Source organism: Lactuca virosa, chromosome 1 (assembly GCF_052849685.1).
Source record: "Lactuca virosa cultivar CGN04683 chromosome 1, Lactuca_virosa_CGN04683_v6, whole genome shotgun sequence".
NCBI classification, from domain to species: Eukaryota; Viridiplantae; Streptophyta; class Magnoliopsida; order Asterales; family Asteraceae; genus Lactuca; species Lactuca virosa.
The window spans coordinates 193,981,588-193,991,849 of NC_136426.1; the positions used below are offsets into that span (position 1 = coordinate 193,981,588).

The 10,262-nt window shown below is 32.9% G+C and overlaps 1 protein-coding gene and 1 long non-coding RNA gene across 4 annotated transcripts; one reads left to right on the top strand and one right to left on the bottom strand.

Annotated features, from left to right (window-relative positions):
• Window positions 1–452: 452 nt before the first annotated feature.
• Window positions 453–6,438, top strand: LOC145163572 (uncharacterized). Its single transcript, XR_013739709.1, has 2 exons — window positions 453–586; window positions 5,955–6,438. It is a non-coding gene; the product is annotated as an uncharacterized LOC145163572 (long non-coding RNA).
• On the bottom strand, window positions 559–8,828 carry LOC145163560 (leucine-rich repeat receptor protein kinase HPCA1-like). 3 transcript variants are annotated; one of them, XM_079082398.1, is made up of 19 exons: window positions 8,644–8,828; window positions 8,447–8,564; window positions 7,714–7,785; window positions 7,554–7,628; window positions 7,086–7,157; window positions 6,277–6,438; window positions 6,091–6,165; window positions 5,953–6,024; window positions 5,696–5,764; window positions 5,547–5,615; window positions 5,225–5,299; window positions 5,068–5,139; window positions 4,819–4,953; window positions 3,617–4,089; window positions 2,742–2,894; window positions 2,509–2,648; window positions 2,031–2,250; window positions 1,362–1,594; window positions 559–1,295 (listed from the first exon to the last, which is right to left on the bottom strand). In XM_079082398.1, exons 1-19 carry the CDS (start codon window positions 8,732–8,734, stop codon window positions 792–794), a joined length of 2,880 nt encoding a protein of 959 aa, XP_078938524.1. In that variant the 5' UTR covers window positions 8,735–8,828; the 3' UTR covers window positions 559–791. The 3 variants fall into 3 exon arrangements, with proteins under 3 accessions (XP_078938524.1, XP_078938520.1, XP_078938519.1); XM_079082394.1 differs by having other exon boundaries at window positions 2,742–2,891; window positions 5,696–5,767; XM_079082393.1 differs by having other exon boundaries at window positions 5,696–5,767.
• Window positions 8,829–10,262: the final 1,434 nt, after the last annotated feature.

Here is a 10,262-nt window from a genome sequence, read left to right on the forward strand (position 1 = left end):
TGGTACCAATGAACCCTTGGCCCAACAATATCAGGTTTTGAAAGATATGTGTCCTTAAGCTAATGATTGAGTGTTCAAGTCTCGCTATAGACAAAATGTGTAGATTTAGGAGTAGTGTAGTGTGTGCGTGAATAAGTCGTTCTAAAAAAACCTTTCAAGTGGTCCTATCAAACGCTCCGACTTGGACCGAATCTAACATGACCTCTTACCGGACCAATAAATATTAAAAGCTTATAAAAAAGGCCTAATACCATTTTTGAATGTTTTGAAATGCACAGTTTGTAGTGAACCACTAAAAAGTTGCTACTCAAATTTGTTAACCTAAAATTTTGTTTCATACCCTATTTTTGGCATTTTTGTGTTAATGTATATAATAAAAGAATATAAATGAAGACCCGGTTCACTTCTTAAGAACCGGTTCCTAAACTAATCCGCTTGAACCTGCAGACCAATTGATTGACTAATAGATAAGGTCTTCGACCTAATTGTTTTGCAAAATGGCGCATTTTAGTTAACAAATTCTCGAGATTGAGTAATCAATTCCAAGGAATCAACGAATGCTTCAAGTATCAACCGTGTGTCATTGGTAATGTGATCAAACCTTTTGCTTTTTACATTGAACTGAAGATATCATGCACAACTGTAACTTCAATCTTCCGTTAGGCATTACGACAATGGAAAGTTTGAATCTGAAAACATCTTCCCAAATGTTGGGAGGATAACATGTTACAATATATGATTCGAAATACATATAATCATTACAAAATTAGCTTTTTAGACACGGAAATACATTACTTAGGTTCCACTTTGGCCGAAATACTGTATCCACCACTATAATCAAATCCATAGCTCTCATTCCTCTTAAGCGTAGCTTCACTGTAAGGATGTTGAATTGCGCCTTTCACAGACCCAAACTCAGTAGCAGAAGAAGATGCAGATGTAGAATCTGTATGAAGTCCATCGTTAGTCAAAATGTTCTCAAGTGCCTTCACAACATCACTCATAGTTGGACGATCTGTAGCACAATCTTCAACACATTGCATTGCTAGTTGTATAAACCTCTTAAAACCTATCAATGATGTCATGTTTTTTATGATTGGATCCATTAAAGCTCTTAACCCGTATTCCTCTTCATCGGTTGTATCCATTTTCTTTTTCACCTCTCGCACAATGTATTTCCCTTTTTCGATAGGTGGTCTGGCTGTTACTAGTTCAAGCATTACCACACCAAAGCTATATACATCACTTTTTTCAGTTAATTGTTGTGTCATGTAGTATTCGGGATCTAGATAGCCCTGTGAAAGATGAAGAATGTTAGAACCCTAATTGTTGAGTGTTGTTGGAATGAGGTGTAAACTTACCATTGTACCCTTGACTTGAGTGGAGACGTGTGCTTCACTGTCGGAAATTAGCTTAGACAGGCCAAAATCTGCAACTTTTGCTGTTAGGTATTCATCTAAAAGGATATTGGTTGACTTGATATCTCTATGGATGATAGGTGGATCTGCTAGCTCATGTAGATAAGCTAGGCCTCTTGCTGAACCGAGTGCAATGCGTAGTCTCCTCTTCCAGTCTAGATAAATTCCTGATTTTCCTGTAAATCAAGAGTGAGATTTGTTATTTGTACTATCACTGTCAATGCCAATGTCACTATAGTGACACTGTCACTTTCATATCACTTTCATATCACTTTCATGTCACTTTTATTGTGATTGTGATTGTCATTGTCATTGTCATTGTCATTGTCACTCTCACTATCAATGTCATTGTCATTGTCATTGTCATTTTCACTGTCATTGTCATTGACATTGATACAGTCATTGTCATTGTCAGTTGTCATTGTCATTGTCATTTTCATTTTCATTTTCATTTTCATTTTCATTTTCACTGTCATTGACATAGTTATTGTCACTATCACTATTACTGTCATTGTTATTGTCATTGTCAGTTGTCGTTTGTCATTGTTGTCGTTTGTCATTGTCGTTGTCATTTTTATTGTCATTGTCATTGTTAATGTTATTGTTATTTACCTGTCAAGCTGTCTCTGAGTGTTCCATTACGCATAAACTCATACACCAACATTTGTTCTCCTTGTTCAAAACAAAACCCAATAAGACCAACAAGGTTCTTGTGATGAACACGTGAAAGTAATTCAATTTCAGTCTTAAACTCCAGTCCTCCTTGCATGGATGCTTGTTGAGCTTTTTTTATTGCAACTACTTGCCCTCCAAGTACCGTTCCCTTATAAACCTGTATTAAACCACAAAACCAAGTCATAAACCCTAAACCCTAAACTATAAAGCCAAAAACTTGAGAACTCACTTATGGATTTACTCCTTGTGTTGCCACTATGAAAAATATGTGGGTATTTTATTGAAGTACTAAATATTTGAAGCACAAAAACTACTATTTAAAAAACTAAACAAACTCAAACAACAGTCACATCACATGTTGATAACATACGTTAAAAGTGTACAAGACTAATTTTAATATCTTTAAAAGTTATACCTTTCCATAGCCACCAGATCCTAACAGATTGGTGTGGGAGAAGTTACTTGTACTTTTCTTTAGTTCATCATAAGAGAACCATCTAGCTCCCTTTAATTGTGGTGCACCTCCACCATCTTTACCACCTGAAGCCCAAGATGCTACATAAAAACGATACAAAAAGAGCTAAAAATTCAATATTAAATAAAAATTAAGAAAAAAAAAGTCGTTGTAATGGGAAGTTTAGAAATTACCAAAAGGTCTACTTAGAACAATTGCTTTTTCTGCACGTTTCTTTTGGCGAATAGCATATACAAAAAGCCCAATAAGCATCATGACCACAAAGGTACTACCAGTAGCAATCCCAATAATAGTAACAATGCCTATAGAAGCACCTCCATGGACTTCTGAAACATAGTCATAATTTAAAAGTCAAAGCCAACTTTTTGGGGATTTTTTGATTATAACGATGAGAAAGGCATTTACGTCTTTTGCACAAACAAGAGCCCAAGAGCAATTCCTCTTCCCACCATGTTTATCCTTTTTAGATGGGATTGCCTTTTTAGGCAGGACAAAACTTGCAAGTTTTTCCCCAATGACATATGTCAATGTCCCAGCTTATTCCCCTTTTTGGATGAGGAAAAGGCAATGCAAATTTGTCCCACTTGTTTAACATTTTTAGATAGGACAAAAATTACAATTTTTTGTCCTATCCAAAAGGTTGAACAAATGGGACACGGGACATTAATAGGACAAAAATTACAAGGTTTTACGAAAAATTGTAATTTTTGTCCCACTGTCCCACCATGTCCAACTTTTTTGGGTGGCACAAAAACTGCAATTTTTTTCCCATTGGTATCAAAGTTGTCCCATGTTCAACCTTTTTGGGTGTGGCAAAAAATTGAACTTTTTGTTTCGTTGTTCAACCTGTTGGATAGGACAAACTGCATTGGTCCCACGTGGTTAGGTGGGGCCAAACATTTCAAATTTTTTCCCACTATATCAGTCTCGGTCCCACCTAGTTTAACCTTTTTTGTGGGACAAATATTTGAAATTTTGTATGATCTGTTTTGTCTTGTCTTGTCCAGTGTACAAATGTAAGTATTGATTTACAATCATATAAACTTACCGAAAAAGTCATAAGGAGTTGCTATGAAAAAATATGGTCCAAATCCTGTAGGAGGCTTATACGTTTGATTACTTAAATAAAACCCCATTTTTCGAACCTCAGACCTGTTAAAATGGTTACCCTTTCCTGGAAAAAGTTGCAAATACACTTGAAGATAATCATCCGAATTGAAGAACGGATTTTGGAGGGAAACTGATCCAGGTGTAAGGCCTAGTTTCACCCATAGGCTCATTTCTAAAGAATGCCAAATATTAACACTTGATAATTCTCTAAACGAGGGTGCACGAAAGTACAACGTGCCTTCATACGGGTAAGCACATTCACATGTTTGAGGGCTGAGTTTTTTATCCAATGGACACGATTTACTCCCACAGTTTGCTAAGCTTGTGGAATATGCCTTTGAGGTTTGTTGTTGAACATGGCAATAAGTTGTGTGTGCTAGAGCTGTATCACACACAGGGTTTCCAGATAGTCTGAAAATAAAGAAAGCAAAAGACTAAATTTCAGACACAAGGAAAGAATTTGACACCTCAGCAAAAAAACAAAAAAAAAAAATTATCTGTTTGACCGGTTTCCTAGCTGATGTGGTGTCTACAAGGCAGACACGTGGAAAAAAGTGACACCTCAGCAAACATTTCAAAAAAGGCAGCTTTTTGGATTCAAAAATGAATTTTTATTTGAATTTGTTGGTGAGGTGTTAATTATTTTTCCTACATGGCAATTGACACCATAACAAAAAATCCAAGTTTATGCATATTTTGATTTTTTTTTTTTTTGCTGAGGTGTCAATTTTTGCTATGTGGTGTGACACATGACGCCTACGTGGCAAAACTTGACACCTCAACAAAAAACTTCAAAAAACACAACTACTTGGAGTTTTTTTTTTATGTTATTATTATTTTTTTTGGGTGAGGTGTTGATTTTTGCGAATTTAATTCCAAGCAGCTGCATTTTTCTTTAATTTTTTTTTGCTGAGGTGTCAGTTTTTGATAAGTGGATCCCATTGTAGAAGACAGCAAGGCACCTGAAATTATTTTGGAAAAAAAAATAATAAATGCAGTCGTTTGGATTCGAGATTGAGTTGTAAATTCAGACAGCTACACAAATGCTGAGGTGTCATTTTTTGCCATGTCAGCTTGGAAACTGGTCAACACAAAAATGACATTGCTATTTAGCTTTAATTGTAAATGAAAAAGTCTCACTCCAATGTGTTTTTGTATTCACTACTCAGTGTCACAGCTTCAATCTCATTGCTTTGCAAATCTACCAGTTGTAATTGCTCACTAATGCTGCTTCCCATATTCAATGTATCATTCAGCTCATTGTTCTTTAGTTTCCTGTTCAACAACCCCATGAATTTTAAAAGGTCAAAAACGCCCTTCTCGGGACATTAAAATCGGATACTGAAACGAATAAGTTTGACCTCCAAAGTCAAAGTTTTGGAATCTTACACTTGTTGAATTCCTGATAAACTGAAAAGATCTTGTGGTAGTTTTCCTTTAAGTGAACCAAATTCCATTACCCTTACCAAAAATAACCAAAGTTCAACTTAAAATTAATTTGTATGTAAGAAAATTTTCAGAATCATATTTTGTTTGAAGAACTCACAAAGTGCTTAATGATGGCAAGGTAGATAACCAAATTGGAGGGTCCGATCCATGAAATGAATTATTACTCAAGTCCCTACATAAATCAACCATAACAACTAAAAAATAATTGGACATATTATGACTCTCGAAGGAATGGCTTTTTAGGGCTATTCTCAATGAAGAGGATGAGAGGGGTATTTACGTCTTTTGAATAGACCAGAGATTGAGAGTGAGTATATGTCCCATCGTTTTGGGTGATACAAAAAATTGTATACAAAGTGTGAGTGTGAGTTTCAGTCTCAGTCTAATGCACATCAAATACAGAAAATGGATTAACTTACACATAACTCAGGACGTTCATCCCATTTAAGTCGGGTAAATCTCCAAATAGATTGTTGTGAGCTAAATTCCTAAAATTATACAACAAAATGGCAAGTCAAAACGGGTATCCAATTTATGGTTTCCATTGTATAAAAAAAGATGTACTCACAATTCACTTAGGCTCGTAAGGTTGTTGAGGTTCAATGGCACGTCGCCTGATAAGGCGTTTCTATCAAGTCTACTGTTTACATGACTTAATCCAGTAAGCTATATATGTGGATATTTACTTTAACTTAATACAAAAACAATAACCTATTATATAAAGTTAGGAAAGAAGGGTTTTCCCATTAAAATCATCATTTTCTCAAATATATTTAAACATTATTTATATCACTTCATTAGTAATATGTAGTTGATGTTACTTACAGGACCTCTAGTGTCTGCACGTATCCAATTGTGGACGGGATTTTTCCCGTTAATTGGTTTCCATCAAACAATCTGTTGTTGCAAATTTAAACAATCAAAATTTGAATCACCAAAAAAAAGTGACATATTTCGACTTACACATGTATCAAGACCATGTCGCCATTGAAAAGTTGCTCGGGGATTCCACCCGAAAGTCTGTTCTTGTTGAAATGGCTGTGAATTCAGAATAAAATATGTTGCTATTATTAGTTTAAAAAAAAAGGAAAAGTATGTTGATGTTTTTTGTAAGTTGTGTTGAAGTAAAATAAAGTGAAAGGTACTTACAAATGCTTAGCATGTTTTAGTTGATCTAATCCCGGTTTGGTGTCGGTTGATATGGGAATGGATCCAGTGATATGATTCTCCGCGATGTCTAACCAATAAAGTTTGGAGAGAGATCCCAATGAAGAAGGGATTTCACCGGTTAAATTGTTTGTGTTCAAAGCCCTGTTTGCCACATGTTAATCAAAAGTTGTATATAAAAGTGTTCCTTTTGGATTTAATACAGAAAAAACGATTTAGTAGACAAAATTACAAAGTCAAGGGGTTGTTTCTTTTTTACTTAATGGACTTAATTAAGACAGAATGAGTTGATGGGTTAAGCACAAAACCTGACTTAATGTATTAAGACACTAACCACTTACCTATTTGTCCTTTTGTTTTTATACTTCTTAACTCATCTCATGTTAAAATTTATGAATATAGTAAAATTTATTTTCAAATGTAAGAGTAAAATGATCATAGAGTCTGCTTCATCCTATCTAGAATACTTATATACCTTATGCAACGATACTTTATCCGTCTAGACAACTATCCCAACTAATTTGGTCACTTTACCTATACACGTAGTAATGAGGATTTAAAAAAATAAAAAAAAAAAAAAATAAAAAAAAAAAAAAAAAAACATGTAGACTTTTTGCTTTAAGTGTAATTTCTTTTACAAATTAGCGTTTTAATTTTTTTTTGTCCATTTCGTGAATTTGTCCTTAACTTTAAAAATATTTATTAAATGCCATTTTTCTAGACAGTAGTTTATCAAAACAACATCCAATGCGAAAAAAAGAAGAAAGAAATAGGGTCTAAGATATTCATACAAAAATGATAGCTCTTGAAGATTTCCCAATTCAGGTGGAATGTTTCCTGTAAAGCTACAACCTGCCAAGATTCTGTGACATAACATGAAAATAAGCGTCACATAAATTGGTCTTTGACTCGAGAAGTATGAGACATGTCAATGTGATAAAAGTTATATTTATTTTTCTCCAACCCAAAAATGAGGAATGTAGCCTCACTTTCAATCCCTTGTCCATACAAAAAGACTTGAATACCCTCATCATCCTCAATATATTAAATGAAAAAGCTTTGTACGGATATATATGATAATGAGGATGAGAAGGACAAAAACGTCATTTGTCATGTTATCTCTCCTTGTTCGACCTTTTAGATCGGGACAACGTATTGATATCAGTTAGCATAGTTCATACCAAACACAGTATAAACCGTTAGTAAACAGATGTCATTAAACACTAGTACTAAAAAACACAAGTTATTTGAGGACTCACAAAATGCTAAGGATTTTCAGATCACCTATCCTTGGAGATATGGAACCAGTGAGTCCACCATTAAATGACAAGTCCCTATAATAAGAATAAATATTTGTTTTTATATATATCTTATGATTTATGAATTATAAAATGTGAGTTGAAATATAATGTTCCTCACAAGGATGTTAACGCAGTGAGCCCACCAATGTCGCCAACAAGCTGACCCACCAATCCCATGCTCGACAATCCCCTGTGTAAGAACAACCCAACAAGTAAATAACTTAACTCAAATGAAAGAAAAATTTACCAACACTTAGGCCTCATTTACAACAAAAATGGTTGCTAAAACTCATTTTCCTTTCACTTTTTATTATGTTCAGGCCTCGTTACATAATATGGAAAAAAAAAAGTTGCATGTGTTTGCATTCAACTCGCATATTCAACTGGAGGTGTGGAGTTGAGTCTGATGTCAATATGACAAAAATTGCAGCTTTTGGTCTCATATGAGAAGACGAAACAAGAACACTCTCACACTCTATATGTTTCATTTATTCAAATGACGTGAATGTCCTCATCATTAAAAATAACCCGTAAAAGCTTGTGTATTCTTATCTACTTCAGTCTCTGTCTCATCAGGTCTCATGTCTCACTGACCGGACCATATGAGATGAGACAAATACCGGACTACATAAACTTTAGGGGATATTTTAAATGATGACAATGATGAGGTCATTTACGTCTTTTGCACAAATGAGAGGTCAAGAGCGAGACTTTGTCCCACCTTGTTCCATCTTTTTGGACAGAAAAAAAAAATGCAATTTTTTCTTATTGACATCGGGTCTCTGAGCCATAGACCAATGTATGTCAAACACATTAAAAACTTGTTTTGTAGAAAAGGAAAGTAGACTGACAATGAGATGATCCTTGTGTCACTACAAGTGACACCTTCCCACGAACACGGATCATTAGACCTTCTCCAGCTTGGTGGTGTATTTCTCCATTGATCTTTCAAAGCTCGAATTGCCTCCACTACAATAAAAAGTTCAAACCACAAACATTAACTAAACCACTTGATAGCCAATATCAAGAAAAGATTTAACTCACTTACCATCACCATTGTCAATATCCGAGAACACGACCACACAAAACACCAAAAACACACATCCCCACAACCATCGCAATACAAAGATTGCCATCATACTAAAAAACAAGAAATATTCTACGCAATTTGCATGGTTATACCGTAGGAAAAAGAGAGTGGTGATACTCCTATGATTTAACGACTAGGATTTTGAGTAGAATATTGGAAAAGCGAAAGTATGATTTTAATAATGATGATGATATTAAAGACTATGAGTTTAGCTTAGATTAGAAGCCAATCCAACAAACCCCATTAGTCCATTACTATCTCCACCAACTAAAATACAGATTCATCATATTGTCACCATTGCCACCCTTTCAAGTCATATAACATGGTGTTATACACATATATCGAGAGTAGAAAGTGGGTCGGGTTTTGTTTTTTAGATAAGATTTGGTTCAATTTGGCCGGTTTTTAGATGAACCAATATAATAAAAAAAATTAATACAAGTTTAGGTAATGATTTATCAAATCTATTCATTTTGGATTGGTTTGTATTTTTAGTCAAATCCATAGTCGTGTCACAAACGTATTTACTTATTAAAAGTAGTTATAAACCTAATGGCTAAAGAAGGTAAATTAAAGAAAACAAAAAAAAAAAAAAAACTTTCTCTATAATTAAGTACTTGAAATATATATATATATATATATATATATATATATATATATATATATATATATATATATATATATATATATATATATATATATATATATATATATATATATATATATGGTTAGGTTCATGTGAGACGCCTTAATTTTGTGAGACCGTGAGACGCAATCCTAACCACTCATTTAGTAGATAAAACAAAAACATTTTTAAAATGCAAAATAATTCAAAATTTTCGAAAAAAAACTTTTCCAATATTATTTTCGAAATATATATTTTCCAAAAAAAAATAAAAAATAAATAAATAAATATACATTTTTTTTACATATTATAGTAGAATCTTAGAATATTCTACATATCTGGAAAATCTAGTAGAATATTTTAACATTCTAAAAATCACATTAGAATATGTACAGTGTAATATTCTATTAGAATATTTCACTTATTTAAAAAAAACGGTAATTTTGTTTATTTTTTTTATTTATTTTTTATTTATTTTTATTTTTTTAAGGTAAATAAAGTTCCAAAAATAATAATTAAAAAAAGAATTTTTGGATTTTTCCTTTTATTTTGCATTTTAAAATTATTTTTAGTTTTGGTCTCACGGTCTCACAAAATTAGCATGGTCTCAAATAAACCGGAACCTATATATATATATATATATATATATATATATATATATATATATATATATATATATATATATATATATATATATATATATATATATATATATATATATATATATATATAGAGAGAGAGAGAGAGAGCTAGGTTCAAATGTGGATTGATAATTATTGTGTGGTTGTAGAGACCAATCAAAATTTAGCAAACAATAAATCATTAATTAAATCAAAAAGATTATATTTGTAATATTACATATATATGTTAATTAATATCTAAATTTAAGAACTGAAATCCCTTATTTTCAGCAATACCCTATTAAAACCCACCTCTCACCACTCAGTCGTAC